The following is a 27,897-nucleotide window of genomic DNA, read 5'->3' on the forward strand; positions in this document are numbered from 1 at the left end:
GCATCGCCACAACTGAATTTGTAATCCACTTTAAAATGAAAGTAACAAGTAACATGAGATAGCCTACATTACATTTTGGAAGTAACTTACCCAGCACTGCTAGTGTATGCACTGACACTGTTTATTTGTACATTATTTTGTACCCTAAATGGGTGGGTTCCTTTAGTAGCAATGGAAATGTAATATAACTATCAGGCTGGGTTAGTGGGTATGTAGCAGCAATCGTATTTAGGCTACTAATGCAAATAGCACAACAGTGGGGGGCCACAACACTACCATAGTAGTGTGGGAATGGTAGTGTCAAATGTTAAGCATAGTAATCGTCCAGTTATGGCGTTATTGTTAAGCGTCATGTCACGCCCCCTCTGTTGTGTTCTCCAGTCTCGTCAGGTTGGAGGAGGAGAAGCAGGACGAGTTACACTCGAAGCTCAAGTCCCATACTGGATTTACCGGACTCCACCTGCCGCGAGCGCTTTTTTTTGTCAGTGTCGTAAGAGAATGACAACAGTGCGCGCTGACACAGGACGGCACGAGACACAAACACAGGAGTGAGACCGAGTGTCGTTGAAAAACAGAGAACAACGGACAGTTGAAAGGACCAGCTCGCCTGCTTTGTTTTGAATCATTTTTCTTTCTCCCGGTACAGAGGAGGAAAACAACAACCATAATTCCGGTGGATGGTTTTATCCGCAGTGCCTCAGCCAGCCAGCCAACCAGGGAGCAGAATGTCAAGACAGCAGCAGCAGCAGCAGCGGACGCCGTTAAAACACACCGACAACGTGGTGGAGGTGAAAAGCAAAGTGAGTAGTAAACTAAATGGGATGTTAAGCCGTTTAGTGTTAAAGAGAAAACACGGAGTCTGGTTGATACTGTCGTTCCGCCGGTGCACTGACAATATCGACCTTGTGAAGTCGTTGAGCCATGTCTCTTTCTTTCACTCTCTAACATACAAACAAATCGTTTTACCGTTCGACACTGGCAAAATATTCTGTGTAATTGACAGGCGAGCGGGGTGCGCCGACTAAACACCACAAGCAGGCTGCCAGAGCCGAACCTGCTGTCGTCCACAGCACCGTTTCATTCCGCATTTTTCCCGTTATTATATCCCTCTGTGTCAAAACACTGATTATGCTCCTCAGCCTCTGCGGTCTCTTCCTCTTCCTGCTATGTTTCATTGTCACTCGGTCTATCTCTTCAGTTTCATCCAATTAGAATACTTGTCCCGCTAGACTGTGTTCCTGTAATACTGTACAGTATTAGGCTACTGTTAGTATCGTAGTCAATTGTTGTTGGCACTTCACTAGGCTACAGAGGGTCTTAATAGACTATATTTACTATGCAACTAAATGTAGCCTACGTAGTTTCTGTGCTTAAGTATCCTACAGGTATGACGGAATGGTAGGTCTACTTTATTGAGTACTGCTTTTTTGGGAGGGGGCTCATTTTCCACTAGTGGAGGAAATAGGTGTTGACAGCTGTAACTTCACAAAGCTTGTAAGTTACATTCATTACATTCAAAACGTGGATAAGTTGTTTGATTGTGATAACAATTTTTACATAATAATATACACTTAAATCGCTATAGGCAAAATATTTAATTTGAAGTCAGTATGGGGAATCTTTATTTTAAGCTGCTCTCAGTTAGCAGTTGGAGTCTCAACCAGACTCGGCAAAGGCATCGAGTCCATGTTTTCTTGATTTCCCTCTTGTGAATCCTTAACAGCAATAGAGTTTTGAGTACCTATGACACTAATATACTGTACTTATTACAGAATTTTTCTTCGCAATAAACAGGCCCACATGAACTTTTCAGCAAACATTTCAATTACTTTTCCACTACTGTTTATGAGCGAGGAGAGATTGCAGTGTTAGCCCTTCCCTGCCCTGCAGAATATTTGCAATAGCTGGACAAAAATATTAAAGTGGATCTTAGATAACAAGAGGCAATCTGCATTACTACCTGCAAGCCATGGCAAAAAAATACAAATGTGATGACATTGCCATTAACTACAGTATTAGTACAATAGTACAAGTTGCTACTAATTAGTGCTGGGCGGTATGACCAAAAATGTATATCACGGTATTTTTCAAAATTCTAACGGTTTCACGGTATATGACGGTATTTTTTTTTTTTCATGCATAATCAGGTGTTCACAGCATTTTCTACTGGTTGAGAGAGGAATTACTGCAGTAGATTGACTTAGGATGGTCTATTTTACTGTCATGATGAGTGAATATTGTAGAATAATTCCACACTAGTAGTAATACAGGTTTGCATGGCCCCAGAAAATGATGCTGTTTACAAAAAAGAGCCACTCATGATTCTAATGAAGTGAGGAATCAGAATGCAAAGACAATTGCAGTCAAAATACAGAACTTTTACTGTGCAAATTTCACAAACATCTTTTATAAAACCAATACAAAAAGTAGTGCAACTTGCAATAATTATACTTTTGTTAAATTAAGTTCAAGCCCAGGTACATTACACAGTATTCAAGTAAATCTAAAAAGGAAATAAAACAAGTGTGACTTAGTGAAGAGGCCGCGGCTCCAAAGGAGGCGTGACGGTACACGTCATGATGATGAGGTATGTGTTTTTTTCAAGGTGTTTCCTGGTGTCCTCCTGTTAATCTAAACATGTACCTACTGACTGTTTATAATCATATGGATGCTGTTATAATGTGCTGTGATTGGGATCCTGACACACCAAACACCCTGGAAATAGGGGTGGGCGATATGGGCAAAAAATAATATCTCGATATTTTTTGGGATTTTGGTGATAACGATAATCAGTCGATATCCTTTAAAATGTGATTGCTAAACTGTTGTAAGGAGGATGCCAGCGAGAGGTCATGTGATCACGTCATGTGATTACGTAGGCCCACTAATCGTGTGACTGAGGCCCCGTCCACACGGACGAAAACAATCTTTTTTTCCTCCGTCTTCCTCGGCATCATTTAAAGAATATTTGCATCCAGACCGATCCACTGAAAACGACTGAAAACGCTGTAGTTCATATTCCAGGCCTATAGGTGGCGCTTGAAATTCACCAAAAACGGAAAAGAAGAGACGGAGCAAGCCTGTGCAAAAAGCTTGCGTGCTGTAAACAAACAGACATTAGACGGAGAAACCGAACACAACAAGAAGAAGACGAAAATGGCTAGTGCAAGGAAACCAGAATCGTTTGTCTGGACCGATAATGAGGTCGAACTGCTGCTGTGACTCACACTCGACTACAAGTCGAGTAAGTTGCAAGAAACACGAACACAAGCATGTAGTCCGCTGGTTTTGTTGTTATGAGACGTCGCGGGGTTCAGAGGTCGAAGGCAAGAGGTGGAGGGGTGGGGCGAATCCTGCCATGCTGTAGAGAGCGTTGCTGCACCGTGTATTAAGTGGATGTGAGGAATTTCCGCGTGCGTTTCAATATTTTTGGCGAAGTAATTTAAATACTCGATAATGGAAATTTGCACATCGTCAAAACAACAATGACGATATTATCGCAAACGATATATATCGCCCACCCCTACCTGGAAAATGACAAAGTTACCTTTTTCTCTTAATTACATAATTACATAATCGCCATCAGTAAACGGGACGCTGTCTGACTCTCTCACTCATGGGGAGGGAGGCTGTTTATGGGGGAAAGTTCACTGAAGTCTCAGTCGGGAGGGCTGACCATCGTGGTGATTTTTTTTCACCGCGACAAACAGTTGGTGAGTTAAGGGTTTTTTGCCAGGGACAGACGCTGTTTTTCGGGCAGAAATAGTCGCTCGGACAGACACTTCTCCACGAATAACTGCAGTATTTTTTTCCTCATATAAGTTGCCAAAGACACGACCAGTTACTACGTTACTGTTGTATGGTCATGTAACGTTGCTTTGTGGGACATTTATCTATATGTTGTTGAGTGAAGGACCTGTACAGTTATCAAACAGTGAAGACCATTAGACCGACACACCCTTGCTCCGTGCCACCGGCTTATCCATTCACACTGGTTCGGTTCGCCAATACTGCACCTCTGATACTACCTCCGGAGCCGCATCAGAGGCGCAGCGAAATTTCACCCCTCGCCGCATCTGAGACTTTCACACGGAGGAGGATGCGGAGAATTGGCGCAGGATCCCCGCATACAAACGGCAGTGTGAATGAGGCTAATGTCTATCCTATCCATCTTCACTGTAACGTAACACCAGAGCATTACTGTTTACCCTCACCACGCCTTGCAGTCGCACCATGCGTGTTTAGAAGCGCAACATTGAAAAGGGTCCGGTCTGAAACAGTGTCGCGTGGCGCAGCGTAGCGTTCCGAACGTTGTGTAATCAAATACACCGGTATGGCGGTACATTAGAAATTCATATCATAACGAAAATATACACCTGTATTCGGTGTGAACCGGTATACCGTCCAGCACTACCACTACTAGATGGCTGTTGCTTTGTAGAGAAGTGATGTGCTGAACTAGTTGCTGGAAAATATTTTTTACAGCTAAGCTATGATAAAGCCTTGTCACATACTGAAACTGGAAGTGGTAACAGGGCTGACCAGTTTTGGTTCTCTTCCGAAAGGGACACAGTTTAGTTATTAGTTAGTTATTAGGGCCTGTAAAACAAGAACTAAAGATTTATATTAAATAATGAAAAAAATTCAGATTGTCACCTTCAGCACTAGATCTGAGGGCAAAGTTTTCAGTGGTTGAAGGGAATTACTTCATTAATACCTGCTCTCACACACACTCTCACATAGATAGTCACTTATTTGACTGACATATTGTCTAACATAAGCTACTATTAAAGATGTCGTTCTGTCGGTCTTGCTGTCTTTCAGTCTCTTATTCTCTTTTTTGTTTGTCAATTTAATCACAGACTCTCTTATCAAAATCCAGCTGGGCATTACCACTAATTCCCCCAAAAGATTTGATTGTGATTTACAAAGGTTCAGATTCGATTAGATTTCATATCAATTTGATTGGATATGAAAGAGATTCTGACAAAACAAATGCTGTAAATTATACAACAAACCCTCTAACCCAATGCATTATTAAATAATTAAAGTTTACTTTCAGAATTGAGTTAAATGATTTCAGAGATATGTGATTAAAATCTGATTATGGAGAAATGAATGGGATTTTGTCATGATTTTATAATCAAAGAATGAGAAAGTAATGCCAGATAGAGGCTTATGTATTTCAACAAAAGAAAATAAGAAAAAAAAATCCTGTTTTAAAGAACCTTCAAGGCCATTTGAGAAGTCCCTGTCCCAATACTATGTGTTTGTGAAACTCCTACACAGACTAGGGCCTGGCCAATATGGATTTTTTGGGGCTGAAACCGATTTATCCCTTAAATGTAGTTCAAACACTTATATGAATTGAAGGCAGAACATTTTACAGTTTCAGAATACTTTCATTGTCAAAAATTAGTGCAGGAACTTTTCTTTATTGTAAACATCAATGTGGTGATAATGTGTTATGTGGGGCAAACAGCATATGAACAGTTCTAACACAACATTCTTTTCACAAGACCCTTTTAGTATTTTTACTTTTCAACAATAAAGAACTTTCATGTACAAATATGCATTGGCTAAAAAAATAAAGTGGTACAAATATGTCTAAAGTTACGTGGAGCATTTTGAATCTCAGACATGCATTTTTATATAGCTTATATTTACAAATTAGTTTATTATTATCTTTATATTTAGGTAATGGAAAGGTGTATAAGCAGCATAATAAGTAAAGTCGCTGGCAAACCATTATTTGAAATACACCACTCTGATTACCCTCTAAACGTTTATTCTATTCTATCATTCTGAACCATTAAGTCAATATGAACAAAACTCAAGGAAGAAAAAGGCATGTCTTGCTTAACATTATCAAAACATGTCATCTTTTGCAAAATGTATTTTTTGGTGTGTAATGGTCACGAACAGTCAAGAGCTGACCAGTGCCTCTGCTCTTGGTTGCAGGGGAACTCTCAACGTAACGTAAATTAAACCAATGTAAAGAACAAACAAAACAAACACCTGGTGCGCTGCTGTGAATATAGCCTTAATGTGCTCAGTCATAAGGTTAACGTTATATGGCAAAGCTAAATTATGATCAATAAGAGAGACATGACGGTTGTTGCAGAAGAGTAAATGATGGGGACATTAACATTACGTTATTACTAACACTAACACTATGCACGATTGTCCCCCCTCCCCTCTCCCCTGCTGGCCTGCACTAATGTTAAGCTAGGTTAGCCTAACTTCACTTTGCTAACATTACAAACATAAGCATGACCGACACAACAAAGTATGACTCATGACTTATGGACAAGTGGGTTGAATTGAAGCGGGAAATTTATGGAGTCATTGCTTATATCACAAACTAGTTATAAACTTACTGTGGAGGCAAACTCTGGTCCCCACCGTTGGAGACAGTGATATGCGACTGAGAGACTCTCCTGAGTAAGAATGGAGTCGGACCGCGCTCTACTGGACAAATAGTGCAAGGACATAATTTCTAAGAAAAATCAAGTCATACTCCCTGCACTTTATTAGGAAAAGTAAGTTAACATCGGTGTCTGGCTGATAACGATTATTCTCAGATAGCTATGGGCTCAGATTATATAGGCGGATATCTGGGCGCAAAGATAGAGGTTGTAGACTCTGGAAGACTCTGAATTAGTCATGGGTGTGTCTTGGGCGTAACATAAATAAAACCAACCAGGGTGTTCACTCTCACTCCCTAAGAGCCAGGTGCGCAGGGACCTGTTTGAGGTGGAGTGCTGCTGCACGTCCCTCTGTGTGCGTGGATCACAGTCTGTGGATCAGGCGGCCATAAAATTATTCTGTTATCATTCTGATCAATAGCGGGTGGGATGCAGATGGATGAAATACGTTTTTAAATGAGGAAAATATTAATGACATTACCTGCAGCAATCCTCCAGCACCAGAAACAATATGTGTATCTCTACTTTAAAATGCCAATTAATGTTCTGTGTTCTTCTATACATCAAAAGGTCACACACAGTTCAGATTCATACAGTAAAATAGTTTTGAGTGAAGCAGCTGTCCTCCTGATAAATCCTGAGATCCCTTCTAAAAATGTTTATTACAGAAGCTACAAGTTTAGTTTTGTTTTTCTCTGGAGAGTTTCCTCTTAAGCTTTTAGTTTTGATACTTAAATGTGCAGCGATATTTGCTGCAGTGATATTACTGCACATGGAAACATTTAAAAAGCCTGAAAGCAACCAGTATAAAATCAGAGTGTACGCGTGTTGTCAACCTGCTGTGTAGGTGCATCTTACTGTCTGAATAATGTGCTCTTTAAATAGCAGTAAACACACCGCGTGTCACAATTTTGAGAGAAGGTGAGGACCCAAATGCACAAACACTAGGGAGACAGGTAGGCTAAGGAACTAAAGATAAGCTTTTAATGAAAAGCCAAAACCATGAAATACAAAAATACAAAGTAGCAACCAAAAGCTAAGACAAAGTACCAACTAAGAAAAGTACAACTGAGGGAAACACGAGGAATAAAGCAGAAAAATAATGCTAGGAACAAAAAAACAGAAAACATACCATTGGGAGGAACGGGGAGACACTGGAGGAAACAGGCTAGGGCTGAACAATTTATCGTTTTCTGATCGAAATTGCGATTTCAGACAACGCGACCATGTGATCGCCAAAGCTGCGGTTTTTGCAGCGCTCCTGACTGACCCAGGATCTGTTGTGTCAACTATTTTACACATACATGCCATCTCCCTACCATCCTGCCAAGCTCACCAATCAGAAGCGGCATGCTACTCGTGGACAGGTCACGCTAACCAATCAGTATTAACCTACTCCTTAACCTGTTCTGAAATGGCTTCAGCTGAACCAGAAGCAGAGTTAGGGAATTTAATCCCCAAGAAAAACAGCACGTTGGTCATTTGGGAGTATTTCGGGTTTAAGGCTGCAGACATGCACCAGAAACAGGTACTGTGCAAAACCTGTCGCGCTAAAGTTGCAACATCCAGCGGAAACACAACCAATTTATACCGGCACTTGAAAAATCACCACAGGCATTTGCATGACGAGTGCATGACGAAAAAGTCCGGTGAAAAGTCCGGTGAAAATGATACTCAGGCCCACTGTAGCAAACAGACTACAATTACAGCATCTTTTGCCAGTGTAACTCCGTATATAAATATCTAACATATAATATCCGTTAATGAAATTGATTTGAAGGAAATCGTGAATCAAATCGAAATCGCAATATTTGCCAGAAAAATCGCAATTAGGTCTTTTCCTAAAATCGTTCAGCCCTAAAACAGGCACAGGTGAAGCACTGTGAAACAACGGAATGATCTGACAAAGACAAGAGGGAGCACAAAGACTACACACACACACACACACACACACACACACACACACACTAATGAGGGGACAGGTGAGGGAAAGGAACGAAAAAACACTGGAAGGAGGGAAATTACACAGTGGGAGGAACTGAAAAGCAACACACGAGGTCACAGTTTAAAAAAAAAACAGGAAATTAGAACAACAAAAGCAGGATTATGAAACTGCGCCTTTGACTTTAGATCAGCTTTGTGTGGTCGCTTTATTTCAAACTATTTATGGTGTGCAGTCTAAACTTATTTTATTAATTTATTTTTTGAGTTTTACTCATTTGTGAATAGAACAGCTGTGGTTGCTTAATTGCCAAATTTAAGGTATATTTTTCTTCGGCAAACTTTGAGCTTAATATTTGATCACTTGGCAGGTTAATTTACACAGCTTCATTGTCACCACAAACTATATAAATGTCTGACAGAAGTCAGATACTTTGGGACAACTTTGAGAAATCTAAATCTGAAATTTAACTTATTTCTGCAATCCTATCCTCAGATGAATTTGTTAGTTTTGAGGATTTGTGTGTGGATAGTTTGCCTTTTGTCTCTCCTGGATAATGCATACGATCAACTCACATAATTCCATCCAGTGATTGGTGGATTGTACATTCGATTTGTAGATTGGTGGTAAAAAAACACCCAGAGACTAGCCTAGACCACATGTGCATGGATATTTTTGGAAACGGAGTTTTGTGGAAAAAAATCTCTAACCCGACGAGCAGTTTAGTACTGTCTCAGGAATAGTCTCCACCCATATAACACACCTGAAAACACATATCTCATGCCCATTTACATACACTGGGCATGTACGTGCCATTGCAAACGAGAAGCAGATTGTACCAAAAAAAATACTACGATCAAGGCAGGGAAACCTTTTGTTGAAATTTTGTTGAAATTTTGTAAGCATCTGTGTTTGTCTCTTTTTCTTCATTGCATTATCAATGTCTGTGTGTCTTTCTAAATATAACATTAAACAATGTCAAATCCTTTCCATCACTTTACAAACTCAAATGTCAGTGACCTGAAACGCCATTTATGTGTGTACGAAAGGGCAAAATGCGTAGAAAAAGCTTTGTTTTAACTAATACCTGTGTGCGTGTGGACAGGGCATTTATTTCACTGTTCACAAAGACAAAATAGCTCAACTGGGTTTTAGATGTATAAGTGCCTGGTAGAGTGGGATGGATTGTCTGGGGCGAGAGAAGTTTGAGCCAATCAGCACAGACTATTCTATCCACTGAACTCTTTGCAACATTTCAGTTTCTTCTGTAGATTGCTTGAGGCAAGCGAAGGTTAAAAAAAATGTTTTTGATTGAATTTTTTTTTTTTTTTTTTACTGGCCCAAGCCTCCTGATGCACTTCTTTATCTTTAAGCATCAGTTTGAAACATGGTAAACTGCAGACTCTTCTTATTTTGCTACTCTGTGCCTTCACGGAAGGATATTGAAGGATGTCCCAATTCCTTAAATGTATCTAGAGGAGAGAGGAGGCTTGCCAGTGGAACTATGAAGATGCACAGGTATGGGGCAACTGTAGCTCAGGAGGTAGAGCAGGTCATCCATTTTAAATCGCCCAGATCATTACTGGTACCATCTACAGAGCATCAGTGACATCAGGGAAGTGAGATGTCTGCACAGAGCCCAAAGGATACTAAAAGACTACACCCACTCCAGCCACAGTCTGTTTATCCGCTGCCATACAACCAGACTACAGAGCAGCTTCATTCTTCAGGCTGTGAGACTTCTGAACTCATCCTCAACAACAACACTCAACACACCATAAAATAGATGTAGCATGACTCAAGGACTCTAACATTATTTTGTTTTTTTAACCTTGACAAATAAATTAACCTTGTACCTTTGAAGACGGAAGGTAGTAGGAGAACTGCAGCATTGACAATCTGGCCTGAAAAATGATGATAAGGCATTGTAAAGAAAGGGATTATATTAAACTTTTTTTTATTGTCCTTCAACACAAATCATAAAGAAACAGAGATACACAAGGTTACTTAATTAGTATGGTGAATCACATTTCATGAATGATAATCACAATTTTAATTAATAATCAAGTAAATTAAATTAATGATTAACACAAATACATTCTCAAACTCAGTCTAATTACACCAATCATGGGCCTACACAATCATAATAAATAGTAGTTAATTGCCACACAAAATCCATTGACAAAATTGATTATAAATGTATATGCAAAAATAAATAGACAACTTTAACTTTAAACAAAGGATTTTAACACTCTTTTCATTATCAATTGTTTACATAATCAAGTATTCGATTGAGTAATCATTCATTAATTAAACTTTAAGTCCAAACAATTGACTGTGCGGCATCTCACACAGCCGCACCGCTCATTACTTATCAATGATTATAGTCTCAGCGCGTTTCAGCCCAAATCAGCTGTGCAGGATAAACATAAAAAGACGCGTCTTTACACATACCAACAGCGTCTCTGAAGCTTCCTTTGCATTGAAGCAGGATTTCTTTTCCAAATCACTTGGCACTTCTGTGCCATTCATTCATTCGTTCATTGTCATTCAAACGCTGGCATTGTCTTTTTTTTCCTTCTTCACCTGGATGCGCGGAAACTCAGGCATATCAGCAGTGCTCAGCTCAGCGCTGCCCTCTTGTGCCAAATGCGCAAGACACACACTTCTGTCTGAACAACAAGAATGTTAAGAATGCTAAAATTATTTCTAGAGCCCGACCGATACTTCATAATTATCCCAAGCGTTATAATCTCTATGAAGAAAGTTTTCATATCGGTTTATATCAGGCAACATATATGCCGGTACCACTATATCTGTGACAAGCCAAAATTAGCTAATAATATCAGAGAAATGGCCAAATAAACCATTTTATGAAAATGTCTTATATCAGGTGACTTTTAGGCTATTTAGTTAATAATGCTGCGATGTTTCATCATGAATTGCATAATACATACATGTGTGTTCACTTTCACGTTGGACCTGAAGAAACCATCTGTGGTTTAACCATATAAGTCAGTACCACGATAATAATCCATCGTGACCTGATTCTGACTAATTGGTGACATGTAATCATATTTCATGTAACGTTACTTTTAGCTGTCTGTCTTTTGCCCAGTTGATATTTTTTATTTGTCAGTTCATTATTATTATTATTTTAGAGGCTTTTATTTGCGTGAGGTTAGTGGTTGAGGATAATTTTTAGGTGATCTCTTTTGAGTTTTCTTTGAATTAAAGTAGCTTCATTGGCACATCCATAACCAAAAACAGTACTCCCAAAAGATTGCAGTAATACTGGGTGTTGATTGTCATCTGTTTCTCTTAACACAAGCACATATACACTCACACATATATGTACTGACCTCTTTGCCCCTTTAAACCCTTTTCAGCCAGCTGTCTCTCTTTGTTGCCATGTTCAGATGACGTGTTATGTCTATTTCTTTATTTATTTTTTTATTCATTCATATATTTATTTTCATATATTGTCTAGTCTGTATGGTTGAGGTTGCTTCTGAAGAAAGAGACATTTGTGCGTACATGTGAATGTGCGCACACATGCAACATGATTATCTTTCTGAGCTGCGGTTCATAAACACTGCTGCCTGTTGGCATTTACCAAATGTAGAAAATAACGTGAGTTGTAGTAGTTGTAGTTCAGTCTCAAGAAAGATATAGGCTATGTACTACCCAGCTAAATTAACAAAACAGACAAACAGACTGTTAAAATATTGACTACAAGCTAGCCCATGGGGGCTGCAACAGCGTGATAATGTTACAGATCTTCAGCACTATTATAAGAGGTGAAAAACATTTTTGGATCAATATGAGACAGGATCTCATTAATTAATGGGAAACACTGAATCTAGTTTTTCTCCAGTGTCAGTGTATTGAATTACAAGTTGATCTTCTCCCTGAACTGGGAAATATTCATGGGGAAACACAACTTCACGTCTATGTTCATTATCTTCTTCAGTTTGAGGCAGAATATCGTCGCTTTGCTTTAAAGAGGAATGGTCCGGGTGGCTTCCGGGAGTTCTACCGCCTCCTCCAAACCATCCATCGCATCCCTGGTGTCGATGTACTGCTGGGATATGCTGACATCCATGGAGACCTCCTTCCAATCAACAACGATGACAACTTCCACAAAGCTGTCTCATCAGCCAATCCTCTGCTTCGAATTATCATAACCAAGAAAGGTAAGATGAGGAAGTTTCAGAAGAGGTTTCAGAAACAGTCTGAGTCCCTGTTCCTCTTAATCACTCACTGGAACACGTAGAACTGCTTGGAATGAAGATAGACTGTTCTCTGTGCTAGTTTGCTTTACCTGTTGGTTGTCCTTCCTTGCTTTCAAGCATAGGGCTGAGCACAACGGCAGGGAAACTCCTTGTTCTACTTATCAAACATAGTTTATTCTTCATACACAACACCACCTGATGATTCTCTGATACTGTTTTCATGCACTTTTCCCTTTGGGTATGCTGTGTTGTGATTTTTTTTTTTTCTGGGGCATGTCTACTTCATCAGATACTGCTGTCTAAGTAGACAAAGACAGATTCATAAGAGACACTATTAGAGCTTGCAAACCATTAACTTCAGAGATAGCCATATCTAAGGCTGGAGAACAAAAACAAAAACAAAACAACAAAACAATGTCAACTAAAGGTCCACTCACTTGCTTGTTCCAGAGCATTTGACAATAATACACAGTCTTCATCAGCAAGTGGAGTTTGCTCTTAATGTTACTGTAGATGTTAAAACGTTCTGTTATCCAGAGAACTTAAGAAGTAGGATATCTGCTGATGAAGATGTGATATGGTTGAAATTCTTGTGAGAAAAGGTTCAATTTAGAAAGCTGAGGTTTGTCAACTTATTTCTCTTGTTTGGGTTCTCGGCATGACCCTCTAAAAACAGCAGATTTTTATTATTTTATTTATTGATATATATTGTTTTGAGTATATGTATATTTTTACTAGGACGACCAACCTTTTTACATTTTAATATATTTTTATTCTGGGTCAGATATAACCTACTTTCAGTGCTCCCTTGATTCTCCTAGCTGAACAATTGACTTGTATGTCCTCCTTGGGGCTGGGCTCATTATCATGATATGAGACCTTATATGGTCTCAGATTTTGGATTTCATTGTATTGTGATATGGCATAAGTGTTGTCTATTCCTGGTTTTAAAGGCTGCATTACAGTAAAGTGATTTCACTTTCTGATCTGACCAGACTGTTTAATTGTTCAAATATATTTACCTTTTTCCATTTAGTCATTTTATCCCCTTTACTGATGGGTATTTATCAAAAATCTCACTGTGTTCCTATTTTGTGATAGTACCAGTAGTCATCCCTACAATATTGTCATAATATCAAAGTATTGTCATAATATCAAAGTATCTATTGTGATATTTGATTTTGTCACCCAGTCCTAGCATTTGAGTTCTGTGGCAAATGAAGGATATTTCTGTTGACTGGCATTAAAACAAACCTCCTCTGTCCATCCGTTCACCCATGATTAGTTCCTCCATCATGTATTATTTCACTGATTATTGTATACTATACTGCTGTCTCTTGGCACCTTCTCTTGCTGTGTGTTGCATAATTCATGATGGAATGATGCTAATCTTCTGCTGAGTAGGCCGCTATTGTTGTTCAGAATCACAGACAGCTGTTAGTTTAATCAGATTAATTTAGTGGTCTGGAAGAGAGAGGGAGAGGGAAAAAGCTTGAAAAACCAAGGTGTCTAAGTCAGAGAGACTGAGGACAGGGAGGACAAAAGGAAATCAACACAGACACTTGTTTTAACACCCTCTTTAGCAGGGCAAGCTCAGCAGCCAAAACATGGAGAAATAATTCAGAAATCCATCCAATAAGTAATAAGTAATGCCTTAAACACACAAACATGTGCAAAAGCATACACCACATGCATGCATTCACGCACGCACACACACATGCACACATGCACACACACCTTGCATTAGGAATAATGGTGTAATTTAATCTCCATTGTGCACTTCGTTAGCAAGGATTAGGCCCGGAGTTAGCCAACTAAAAATCTACTCACCAAATCACTTAATCTTTCCTCCCTGAAGTGTAATCCTGTTTTTACACATTACCACATGAATGGAGAGACTCATACAGCTGAAGCCTGTACGAGATTGATATGTAACAAAGTTTGGGGAATTTATCAGGTTTTTCAGATTAAGCAATAGAAAAATCTCTTGCTTCCTGTGCTTTTATTCTTGCTGACCTTTTCTCAGGGTTGTTTTTGTGTGTTTACATGTACCGAGATAGACAGTATTTCAGTTAAATGCGTTCAAATACTTATTTAAGTGCTTTTGGCCACTTGGTTAGTTTTTTTAGTATTTATTTTTCTATTTTATGCCAAGGAGAAGTGAAGACCAGAGTTATGTAGTGGCTGTTGATGAGTAGATGAAGTTTAGTTGCGTCAATCTGCTGCAGCGGCAAACCACGCCCACAAGCACACACACTGGGAAGGAGCAGGTGAGGGAAACGGAGGGGGAAACAGGTTGGTAAAAAACAACAGGGAATGAAAAACAAACACAAACAGGGCTGACGGGGCACACACCATGACAATTTGTAACTGTAAGAGTGTATACTTGTGTATTTGAAATTCTCAAACATTAAATATACCATTTTTATTCTCAAATACGACACATTTTTATCCACAGGTTTAAAAAAAAATGATTAGCCATATCACAGTTTTCTCTTCCTCTTCTACTATTTTGTACTGTAAAATACTCTGACAGCTTAACAACCATTCACACCTGTGCTCACCTAGTCCTAGCAGCCCACATAAAGGCCTGTTGGTTCACACGTGTCCTTTGTCACTCTGTCAGGATACTCCCATACAGGAATTAAAAGCCTGCAACCCCCCCTCCAGTTAGTTAGAACTGAAGAAGCCTCTTGGATGAAAGGTGAAACTTCTTCAAGAAACTGAAACCAGTCCAGTTGCCTACGATATAGCACTTAGAATTACCATGTCCTGGATGACTGAAAACCTTCATCAACATACTCTGTTTTTTTGACACCGTTTTGTGTCTTTGCACTCATTGAAGTGGTTCCTTATAAAGTTGGAGATCTTAGAAATTGACTTACTGCACATATATTTATCAGTCCAGAAAATGCATCAGCCAAATGCCCAGTCTAATTATCATCTGAAAGAATAAGAGCATCACCGTGGCCTAACTGTTCAGTTTCCTAAGTTGCATTTCAATTGGGTGTTCCCTCAGTCAGTGATAGCTGACAGAAACAGCCCAACACGCACCCCTGAATTCTTACAGTAGCCTTCCACCTCCAAGATATCCTGATTGGCAACTTGTGTAAGTCTATGATGTGGGCTATACGGAGAGCTCATCTTTTCAATGTAAGATGGTTAAGGTCAGACCCATATCGAAGCTATTTAATGCCTAAAATGTGATAATATCAGTTGTATGGAGTGTATAATTGTATTTTCAAATAACAAATTACTTGCATTTTAGTCAAATATCAGTAATTTGTATTTTATTGTGACACATTAGATGAGCCAGTATTTGTATTTTGTAACAAAATACATTTGATGTATTTGTGCCTGTGTATGTGTGTGTTACAGAGAGAGAGTATGTGAGCAAAAGAGAGAGTGATAGCAGCCCATCTGGTGTTGTAAGCCATTAGCCACTGTGTAGGATTATCTTACTCTAAAAGACTTCATCAATCATATCAGCTCCACTCACTGCCACTACTTTATGTGCTTTCTGTGCTTTGTGTGTGTGTGTGTTTGTCTGTGAGCGAGAAAGGGAGAGAGCGAGAGAGTGTATGTATATTTCTGATGTGCACAATGTAAAAAGGGTCTGAAAGGATTACATAGGGGAGGGTGCTGTCTAATACAGTGTATGAATTATGTCCATCTGCATCAGTACTGCAGGGTTAGCCTGGCTAATACTCTCATCCAACAGTGGTAGCCATGGTAACAATTCAGCACAAATATTGTGCTAACAGTCTCATATATTATATGATAAAGCGCTACCACAGAAGTGGCTGTAGAAGGACCACTTTGGAAGTTGTAGTAATGATTGTGTTTTACCATTACAGCTGCATGGTAATGGAATAGTTTCTTTGTCTTCAAGTGATTCTGATGTCACGTGAAATTGCTACTTATCGTTGTTCATTTATAGGGGTACCCACTTCCTGCCCTCTATCTGCAGTTTGTGCCATAGCAGCAGAATTATTCGACATCATATGCAAACCATTGACTGTATGAAGTAGTGGACTGAGCCACCGTGATGTCACCCATAGGTTTCTGAAGAACCAGAATGAAGCCTAATGAGGATCATTCTAGCCATCGCCATCTTAGCAATGCCTGACTCAGCCTTACTCCCAGCTAATCAAAAATGGGCAAAGAGGTGGAGCGTGGGTGGAGCTGAAGAGAGCATAGTTACCGGTAGTCAAACAAGCCCATCTAGCTCGAAGCTACCAAGCTAGCTAAGGCTTACAGACGTCTGTCCTTTCGGAGGACGCCATTACCTCGGCAATAAGGGTGCCGCAATGCGGCAGAAAAGGAGGGGAGGCCTTTTATTTTATCCAGCTGATCTTGCATTAGCTGCAGTGCGCACCAACAACCAACAAGTAGCACATGTGAACAGTCCAGACTACAGTGAACACATCAGGGCCCTGAGCTTCTCTCTCCTTCCACTTGAACCAGACACGCTGTTTTATTTCCTCATTGACTCAGTCCATATCAAAGCATGTGTCGAAGCACATTAATTAGCAGATTATTGTGTGTAAGAATCAACATCCTCCTTGGATATTAGTTTGTTACTCAGGGCTATCTAAAGTTAGGGTTAGTTTATTGCACATAATGTGCATCCACTCCATGCCCAGCAGGTGCTGGACAAACCTATATTTTGTTAGCCTACAAACTAGATCTTGGTGTTGTAAATAGTAAAGGCTATAAACAGTAAGCAACATCTAAAATTATCCTCACCAGTTACGAATAAGCAATTATAATGTAGCCTAATAAAGCTTAACAGTGCGACCACCAGAGGTGCTGGCTGCAGCCGCTGTCCAGCCCGGTGCACACACACAGGTCTCTGTGAGAGCTCTCCCGTTATCTCCAGGTAGAACAATTATTGTAAAACATTAGCAGTATGGCTATTTTAATCTTAAGTCAAATGCAAACAGCAACAGACAATGAACAAGGCTCAAAGTCAATGCGCAAATAGATAAATAAATGTAAAAAATATTGAATCTCTGGACAACACTGAATAAAACATTGTGTTAACTTATTGACACTTTCCCTGCTTTGACTCAGGCTCTTTTTTAAAGATGAATGTCCACACATCCGCATTTCTGTATGCGTTGAGTTGTGTTGTTTTTGCAAAAAAAACCAAAACGACATCATGCTGTAGCAATGGCATTCATCCTGGGGGGTGTGATTTATACAAAGGAAGAAACAACTTAATGTATAACTTGCTGCATGTACACGCCAAAATAATTAAGAATTTCTTGTTTCACAAAGAGAAGTTTCTCCCAACTCAACAACTCACAAAATTGCATGATTTTTTGGTCTGGGGATATTGCAGTTGCCAGTTAAACAGTGTGTTCTTATTCAAAATATTCATTTGAAAACAGGCACTACCATTTTGGTTCAACTTTCCTCCTGACTTTGAGTGGAATAAGTGGCTTCGTGTAAATTATGGCCCTGAAATTACAAAGTAAAGTAGATGAGAACTTTACAATTATGTTTCTCTTAATCAAAAAAGATATGTTTTCCATGGCATATTTGAATAGCTGGTCAAGTATTTCTCACTGATGCAGTTCTCAGATGGTGAGCCAAAGGCAGATTCCCTTTGCATCCTGTTGGGGCAAAGGTACAGATTATAAGTTTTGTGATGCAGATATACCTGTATCCATAAAATGTAGTGTGTGTGTATGTGTAAGGGAAATAGAGCAGGTGGGGTGAAAGAATAAAAACGATCGGAGGGAGGGGGGGTATCTTCATCCTGCCAGAGAGTGCCACAGAAATGACTTTCCAGAAATAACACCAGTACTGCCACAGTTGCTGACATACTTGTGTACGTAAAGAATGAATGTAAGATTGAAATAAATGTATTTATATAATGTTCCAGTGAGTGGCTTTCACAGCCGTCTGAAATCTCTTGAGCTATGGATGGAGCTGTCTATAGACAACTAAAAATGTCTATGTACAATATGATGAGAGGAGGAAATCAAATATTTATTCACAAGCAGAAAGATGCAGAGATAGAAGGAAGGAGAGAGAGAGTGAGATAACCAGAGAGCTGGGGAGGATGAGGTTTTCTGTCTGCAGCTCATACTCTGTCTTCTGTCTTGCAAAGCTGTTATCACGGTAATTCATCTAATGAGCTGAAACTAGTCAAATTGGAATTAATTGCTACAGTAGGACTTGTTACATGAGCAAGACAGTTAATGTTGTCTGTGGTGCTTCAGTACTACAGTCGCAGAATATGCACATTGTTCTGACTGGAAATGTAGTGAAGAGAAGGAGATGTGGCGTTGGAATTGATACAGAGAAATTCTATTGTAGCTAGTTACTAACGTATTAATAGTAGTAGGTATCCAGTAGTATAAGTGTCCAAATTCTGTTATTGTAACTGTAAAACTAGTTGGACATCCAGCAGCCAAGTGGAGATCTCTGTTTATGTAATCTGATAGGTAACGATTTTAAAGATTGTGATCCAAATATTGAAAGTCTGCAATACAAACCAACAATACTTGACTGTGTCAACCTATACAATCAGACACATTTAAAAACATTTCTTGTATGTAATAAACAAAAGGGATAGAGTGACAGGTGAAAGGGTTTCACAGAGATAGCACATGTGTGTTGTAAAAGCAGAGTTAGCAGTGACGACTGCAGCACAATAAATAACAAAAGCTTTTTATTTCAGTAATGAAGTCATCAATGACCGACTGTTGCATTATCTGACTGTACTGATTGTAGTTGAAAAGTGAAGAGGCAGACATTAACTACAACAAGCTGCTTTCTAAACTTTTTTCTGTTGTTGCATAGCCCAAAGGGAAATTACTGAAGGGTAAAATTACTGTACTTGACCTTCTATAGCAGTTACCAAGATAAATTGCTCTCATTTGGCACCTTTATCATTAATTCACACAGACCCTGATCTAACCTGGTTTTAACACCAGCCTGAGTGATCCAATCATAACCCAGATAGCAAAATTGTGCCAGGCACCCTCATCTGGTCCACATACTTGCTTAAGTAAGTAAGTAAATTTAATTTATATAGCACTTTTCATAGATAAAATCACAAAGTGCTTTACAACAAGGATAAAATGCAATAGAATACAGAGATCACAGCAAAACACACAACGGCACAAATCCCGGTAGCTTCACAGAGGCCCCAGAACATCAACATCAGTAAAAAGCCTGTCTAAAAAGATAGGTTTTAAGTTCTCTCTTAAAACCTTCAGTGGACTCTATGCTACGTAAGGTCAATGGTAGTGCATTCCAGAGGCGAGGGGCACTGGTCTGGAAAGAGCAATCACCTCGTGTTTTAAAATGAGTACGGGGGACCATCAAGAGTTTCTGATCTGATGACCTTAGTGAGCGTGAGGGAGAATAGGGTCTCAGTAGCTCTGTGATGGACGAGGGAGCTTGATCATGGAGGGCTCGAAAAGTAAGTACTAAAATCTTAAAATGAATCCTAAAATTAATTGGTAACCAATGTAGGGAATATAAAATTGGGGTGATATGATCCCTTTTCTTAGATCTAGTTACGAGCCTTGCAGCTGCGTTCTGCACAGTTTGAAGGCGGTTTACAGCCTTTTTGTTAAAACATAAAAAGAGCATTACAATAGTCAATGCGGGATGAAACAAAGGCGTGAATTATCATCTCCATTTCAGGTCTTGAAATCATGGACCTCAGTTTAGCGATATTCCGCAGATGATAGAAGCAGTTCTTCACCAACTGTTTACAGTGGTGGTCCAAGGACATGTCCTTGTCAAACACAACACCTAGGTTACGTAAGCAAGGTTGGACAGAGAGACCTAACTGACCTAAATGCTGCTTTATGGGGGGAATGGCACTATCTGGGACAATAATTAGTGTTTCAGTTTTGGCATAGTTCAGTTGAAGAAGGTTGTCATTTAGCCATTTTTTGATGGCAGTCAAACAGGCAATTAGGTTGTCTAATTTATGCAGCTCAGTCTGCTTGAAAGAGCAGTAGAGCTGAACATCATCAGCATATAGATGATAAGAGACATCACTGAACTCACTGATAATCTGTCCAAGAGGGGTCATGTAAAGCAAAAAGAGAAAAGGGCCGAGGACTGATCCCTGTGGGACCCCACAGGCTAGCCCTGTCGGGTCAGATAATAACTGATTGACATGGACCAGAAAACTCCTGTCAGTCAGATAGGACCTGAACCAATTCAAAACAGTACCAGTAATCCCAAAAATGTCTCTGAGTCTATTTAGTAAGACTTTATGGTCAACCATGTCAAATGCAGCGGTGAGATCTAACAGTACCAGGACTGTATATTGACCAGAGGCTGCTGCCATCAGGACATCACTTGAAACTCTAATTAAGGCAGTCTCAGTGGGGTGTTTTTTCCGGATTGAAAGGTGTCGAAGATAGAATTTGCATCAATAAAGGCAGTTAATTGTTCGGCTACTACCTTTTCTAGAATTTTGGCCAGAAAAGGGAGCTTTGAAATGGGCCTATAATTTTTCAGTTCAGCAGGATCCAAGTTTGGTTTCTTTAATTTAGGTTCCACTGCTGCTTGTTTAAAGAAAACTGGGACAACACCAGTTTGGAGAGATTGATTTGTAATCTCTACAATGCAGGGGCCAATAGAGCCAAAAGTTTTAAGGAACAGTGATGTCGGAAGTATGTCCAGAGGGCTAGAGGACGGAGTCATGGTGGCAAGGAGCGCACTGATGTCTGACAGTGTGACCAAAGAAAACAAGGACCAGTTGCACCGGGGAGGCTGAATAGTGCAAGGGTTTGAAACAGTTAGAGGAATGTTGGCCCTAATGTCATTTATCTTGTTTACCATAAAGCTGGCAAAAACATTACAATCAGTCGTAGTGGAGACTGGGGCAGTGGGGACATTAGGGGATGTAATGGAGCTAATGGTATCAAACAGAAACCTGGGGTTTCTCTTATTAAGAGAGATAAGTTGGGCAAAATAAGCAGTTCTTGCTGTTTTTAGCGTATTGTTTAAAACTAATCTCAGATCCTTGAGGTACAGCCTGTGGACCTCTAGCTTCGATGCTTTCCACAGCCGCTCTGCCTTGCAGCAGCTTTTCCTATGATTATGAATCTCTTCATTTATCCAAGGGCAGGGCTTCCTTAGAGAGGTGAATCTTGGTTTGGTTGGAGCTACTTTATCAATAACAGACTTGCATTGAAGATTAAAACACTGTACCAGTGAATTCACATCATCATCATCATCATCATCACAGTCATCATCATCGTTTGAAGCAGGCTCAGCATCAAACAAGGAAATAAAGCTCTCAACAACAGACTGATTAATAAAACGTTTCTTTCCTTGAGCAAAACATGGTAGGTGCTTCTCAACATATTCCATATTAAAGGAGACACAGCTGTGGTCACTGACAAGAGAATCCTCCACATGTAGCTTTTCAACAGTCAATCCATGTGAGAAGACAAGGTCCAGTGTATGTCCCTTAATGTGTGTGGGACCAGAGACATGCTGCACAAAGTTAAAAGACTCAGTGATATTTAAATCTCAGCAGCAGTGTTAGATGACTGATCATCTATATGAATATTAAAATCACCAATAATTAGGACCTTATCCAGTTTGATAATAGAAGTTAAAAGTTCAGTGAAGTCAGATAGAAACCCACTAGCTAGGCCAGGAGGGCGATAGATTAAAATGCAGTAAAATGGGTTTTGTTCATTTATCTTAGTCACTTGAAGCTCAAACGAGGAGAAACAGTCAGAGTTCACCAACCTAATTTTGAGGCGGTCACGGAAGACAACAGCGAGGCCCCCGCCGCGTCCTGTGAGGCGGGGTGTAGCAACAAAAGAGTATTCCGGGGAACACAGCTCCTTTAAGTGGATAAATTCCCCGTGCCGCTGCCAAGTTTCAGACAGGAACAGGAAATCAAGGTCTTTCTGGATGAGCAAGTCATACAGGACAAAGGATTTGTTTGCAATGGAGCGTGCATTGAGTAAGGCCATCTTGGACCATGAAAGCACCGTGACGTCACCGCCAGCTGACTGAGATCTGATGGTTGACAGACAGCTGACCCGCAGAGCGATGACACGCCATGGGCAGAGGCTGCGGTAGACCTGGGAATACCGGGGTAGAGGCTGAGGGTCATTGTCCTCCTCGGTTGCTCGCAAGGAGATGGGACGCAGGTGGGGAACTGCCTGCTCCACACCTGGACGCCGGCCCTGGATCCGCGTTTCCGCAGTCTTCTCCGGAGTGGAGGCAGCAACAGCCCCTCGAGCGACAGGTCAGCGCAGACAGACGGGGGAGGTAAGAAGTTGTAGCCCCAATTTGCACTGAACTCTTCCATAGAGTTCCTGATTTGTAGTAGCATGGTCCGATCATAGCACAGGCTGGAAGTGCAGGTTGATAGGACTTGTGAAAGTGTCAGGACAAAAATGAACGTAAAGAGACGAGACGCCGAGGCAGCGGCCGTGCCAGTCACAGGCGCCATGCTGCTTGACTCATTCATGACTCATTCATTTGAAAGGTGTGTTCATATTCAAGATAAATGGGTTCATGACAGAGAGGTGACTGGTTCATGTATCCATGTAGAGGACTGCCCTGTAAAAAACCTCAAACTTAAAATTGTTGAATGAAAACCACTAAAACATACTGGCAATCTGATCCAACATGGAAATCCATTCTGCCTGTTGTAGCTTCTTCTTCTTCTTCTCGTTTCACAGAGGACATCAGTTGAGTAGGCGGTCCTTCAGTGTGGCTCCGAATGTAATGGACTTGCATTTCTATAGCGCTTTTCCAGTCTACTGACCACTCAAGCGTTTTACAACACTTATCTCATTCACCCACAAATTCATACGCTCATGGCAGAGGCTGGCATGCAAAGTACCAACCTGCTCTCCTCTGGATGATCCGCTCTATCGCCTGAGCTACAGCCACCCCTGAATGTGATCTGAGTGATCAGATCTCTCATACATCCCCAATGTATCTTTGTGGAATGATAGGACTCTTCTGCATTCACACATGCAGTCAATATATTTTTTTTAAAACAAGTGGCTGCTCCAAACAGATTCCCCAGACAATTTTTCTTACCAGAGTCACTACCTAATGGCTCCTGGTGTAAACTTCTGGAAACTTAATTCACACAGACTGAAAAGAATTTATTGAGGCATAATTGCATCTTGCTTTAAACATTTTAACACATTTTTGCAGTCAGTGTGTGTGTGTGTTTGTGTGTGTCTGTGAGTGGGAAAGGGAGAGTGACAGAGAGTGTATGTATGTTTTTGATGTACACAATGTAAAAAGATCTGAAAAGATTACATAGGGAGGTTGATGTCTAATACAGTGTATGACTTACATCCAGTACTGCAGGGTTAGCCTGGCTAATACTGTCATGCTGCAGTGTTAGCCATGGTAACAGTCTCATGAATATTATAGGTGTATCACTACCACAGAACCGGCTGTAGAAGGACCACTTTGGAAGTTGTAGTAACGACTGTGTTTTAGCATTACAGCTTAGGGATAGGCGATATGGCCTAAAATCCATATTGCGATATACATTGCAGCCTCTTGCGATAATGATATATATCACGATATATAAATTATAATAGAACCATTTCAGAACAGGTTACATAGACCCTAAGGAAAGCCAAACTGCCTAATGTATTTTTAAAAAAAGAAAGAAACGTAGTATGTAGTTTTGAGAACATTTATTGTGCAAAACTGTAATTATACAACATAATACGTACACTAGCTGCAGAGACTTTAACAAAGAAAAAGCTTAAAGTATTGGGTTTCTATTGGGTTTCTCCAGCTGTGTTTTGAGTCCGCCACGGCACAGCTCCGCCGAACAGCTGGAGTTAGGAGACTGAGGAGTTCCCACGATAATTACATAATCACGCATGACCGCAGTTATACATATGTGTTATAAACACAACAACAAGTAGTGTTCCCGAACAAAGGATTAGAAGAAGAGCTCGTATTTGACTCTTTTTTGAGGTTTTTGTGCTGGCATCAACACGGAGTGTTTTATTTTGAAAATTAACCGGATGTCATGTTGTTTTTTCGTGTCTGACTTCCTGTCTGCTCTGTGCTGTATTCGGCTGAATTGCTGCGTTGTGCTCCGGCATCCGCCAGATATAGAAGTCCTGTGGACTGCCGGAGCTGGGATGGAGCAGACACGCAGCACAGCAGACCCGGTGGAAGTTAACACATAGGCTGTGTCCGAAATCACTCACTCATTCACTACTCCCTACTCCCTACATGGGGAGATAAATGTAGTGGACTATATAGTGAGCTCAACTGAAAATCTTTTCGGACACTTTCGGACACTACTCTTGGCGCCGTTAATTACGTCATCGCTGTCGCACAATTAAAACGTACCACATTAATGTCATCTTTCCTCCCGTCCGTCCGTCATTTTCCCATCAGCGCAATGCCAGAGAATTTCTGGCAATGCATGATGGGATATCTTGCTTCGGTTAGTGACCATCGGATATTCACTACATTTCGCGGTGCATTGTGGGACACAATGAGTGCACTATATAGTGAATATCAATAATCACTTAACATTCGGACACCACTACAAAATGGCGTAGTCACTATATAGTGCACTATATAGTGAGTAGGGGGTGATTTCGGACACAGCCATAGACTAGAGTGAAACCGATCCGCTGCCGTGGCGGAGCCATAACGCAGCCGTAACGCAGCAGCCAGGTATCCGGTGGAATCTGCAGGTTAGCCGGAACTGTTGCCCCACACACTCTACAGAGTATAGTTTGCTGGTGCTCCTCGGATGGCTTAAATCCAAACCACGTCCAAATAATGGATGTTGCACCGGTCTTTTTCACCAGCTCCTCCGTTTCGCTTTCAGCCATGTTTACTCAAGATGACGATGATGCGTTGCAGCCGGTTGCAGCTCGTGGCTCTACATTTCGTGGTTAGCTTGCGTCATCAACATGCATTATCACGATATTATTGCAATAGAATTAAAATCTCTGTAGGCCAATTTTGTATCGCTTATATTGCATATTGTTTCTATCGCCCATTACTATTACAGCTGCATGGTAATGGAATAGTTTGTTTGTCTTCACGTGATTCTGATGTCACATGAAATTCAAATAGCAGAAGTAAAAAGCAGAATGGACTAGAAGGACAAAAGGTAGTTAGTTATCTTTGCTACTTATCGTTGTTCATTTATGGGGGTACCCACTTCCTGCCCTCTATCTATGAGAGGTGCAGCGTGGGTGGAGCTGAAGAGAGCCTAGTTAGTCAAACAAGCCCATCTAGCTGGAGGCTACAAAGCTAGCCAAGGTTAATTTTTGCATTTACTTTTTGAGATTATCTATTTTTATTTTTGTTCTATTTTCATTTAATTTTTAAACATTTTTTAAATGTTTATTTCTTTCTTTTCCCTCTCTTCCTATTCTGTGATTTTGCCTGTTTTATCACTTTTGTTCCTTGTACTTGTAATAACTCATTTTGACTTTTTGTGTTTTTACATTTTTGTGTTCCTCCATCTTGTTTTAACTCACCTTGACTAGACTTCCTTGTGAATGCATTCTAGTCATTTATCATGCAAGAATCCAACCTGATAACCTTTCAGTGCCACAGTAGTAAATGTAATTGTAACTGTAATTTTAGTTTAAAACATTCAAATAATTAACCAACGGTATCAACAGAATATGAAGAAACAACGGTCTTGACGTCATGTCAAAGACGTTAATGTACTGTGTTGCAGAGTTGTCTGCTGAAGTTAGCATGCTAACCAGCTAGCCCCAGCCTGTCCTGTCGTATAATACCATTTTTTTACCTCAAGGTAATATAATGATATCCGCCGTAGTTTCAACTGGCAGATATATGCCAGCTTTTAGTGTAGTGAATAAATAATAATAATAATAATAGTAGTAATAAACAAAATAAACTCACAAAATGTCAAGAAATTAAATACTATTTTTTACTATTAGTTTCCTTGCCAAACAGAAATACTGAACACCTTCTAAATTCAGGTTTTTCTCTTTTACCAAATAAAGATGAGCTTAATTGTCTTGTTAACTGATTGTAAAACATACTTCATTCAAACTGGACATAAACAAAATAAAGAGCACCAGCACAGGCTTTGTCTGACTTTCCACAATTACCTCTGGTTTGGTCTAAATAAATCCGGAATTCCTGTTGAAATCCTCAAGATGCAAAACTATTTCGGCTCTTTATTTTTTCACCTGCTGATGATGTCAACTTTCTTTCTATCCGCACCTGCTGTCCCCGAAGTCATAGTCCTGGTCAGACCCCCTTTATCCCCTGTCTTCAAACTGACCTCCATTGGTCTTGGAGGCTGTTTTTTATTCCTAATTCGATGTCCAGCCATATTCGTTCTCAGGCTGCTCTGCATGTTTTTGGAGCTACCTTCAAATTCTGGCCATATTTGACAAATTACACTTTAACATCTTGCCTCCTTACTTAATGTATTCCCTCTTTTACCTGGTGCACAATGAAATGTAATGATTATGTAAACCAGTGGGTAGAAAATACAGCATCTTGAAGGAAAGCGTGATTGTTTTCTAGTTGTAGTTGTAAGTAGGTGGTAAGGGTAATACCATACCCTCACAGCAGGAATTGTGCTCTTTGTGTCACTCTTTACTGTAAGCACAAGCTTATTGCAGACCTTCACTGGATTCAGCCATATGGCAGCCCTTAGGGCTCCAGATGGTGGGCACTAAAGAGTGAGGTCACTGTTATAAACACACAGACACATGCACACACACACACTATGGGGGGTTGAAACTGGGCCACCCATAAGGGGGATAAAATGGGACAGCTTTCTCTGGCCCAGCCACTATAGGAGGGCCTGTGGAGGTCAGCAATAATCATCAAACTGTAAGGCAAGGAATCTCTGTCTGCTTTTGGTGCAATTTGGACACACGAAAAATTCAATATTAATACATTTTGAATAAACAGTGAACACCGCACTGTGCAGCAGCAGGGGTGCTCAACTAATTTCATTGAGTGAGAAGCACACATACACATTAGGAGCAGCAGACAACAGTCGGAGTAGGGTTACGTATTTCGGCTATGGGCAAGGCGAAATGGCTCACTGGTGCCCCCTAAAATGATGCCCCTGAGAGTACTTTCAGCTTCATGTATGAAATTTTGTACATGCGTATCGCACCTAGACCTACAAAAAAGTCTCTTGGTACCGTGACCTAAATCCAACAGGAAGTCGGCCTTTTTAATTTTAGTGCAAATTTTGGGTGATTTGCACATATACCTTAGCTTTTGGTTTAAAAGTTATTAAAAGCTTGAGTTTTTTGTTGAAGGAACGTGGTGG

At 40.2% G+C, this 27,897-nt stretch overlaps 1 protein-coding gene across 1 annotated transcript in view; it reads left to right on the top strand.

The window, feature by feature from the left end:
• Positions 1 to 598: 598 nt before the first annotated feature.
• Positions 599 to 27,897, top strand: part of pard6a (par-6 family cell polarity regulator alpha) — a 51,174-nt gene continuing 23,875 nt past the window's right edge. The window contains exons 1-2 of the mRNA XM_073472483.1: positions 599 to 800; positions 12,344 to 12,566. Coding sequence (XP_073328584.1) covers positions 678 to 800; positions 12,344 to 12,566 — 346 coding nt within the window. The 5' untranslated portion in view covers positions 599 to 677. The remainder of the gene's footprint in view (positions 801 to 12,343; positions 12,567 to 27,897) is intronic.

The sequence above is a fragment of the Pagrus major genome, chromosome 8 (genome assembly GCF_040436345.1).
Source record: "Pagrus major chromosome 8, Pma_NU_1.0".
Lineage (NCBI taxonomy): Eukaryota > Metazoa > Chordata > Actinopteri > Spariformes > Sparidae > Pagrus > Pagrus major.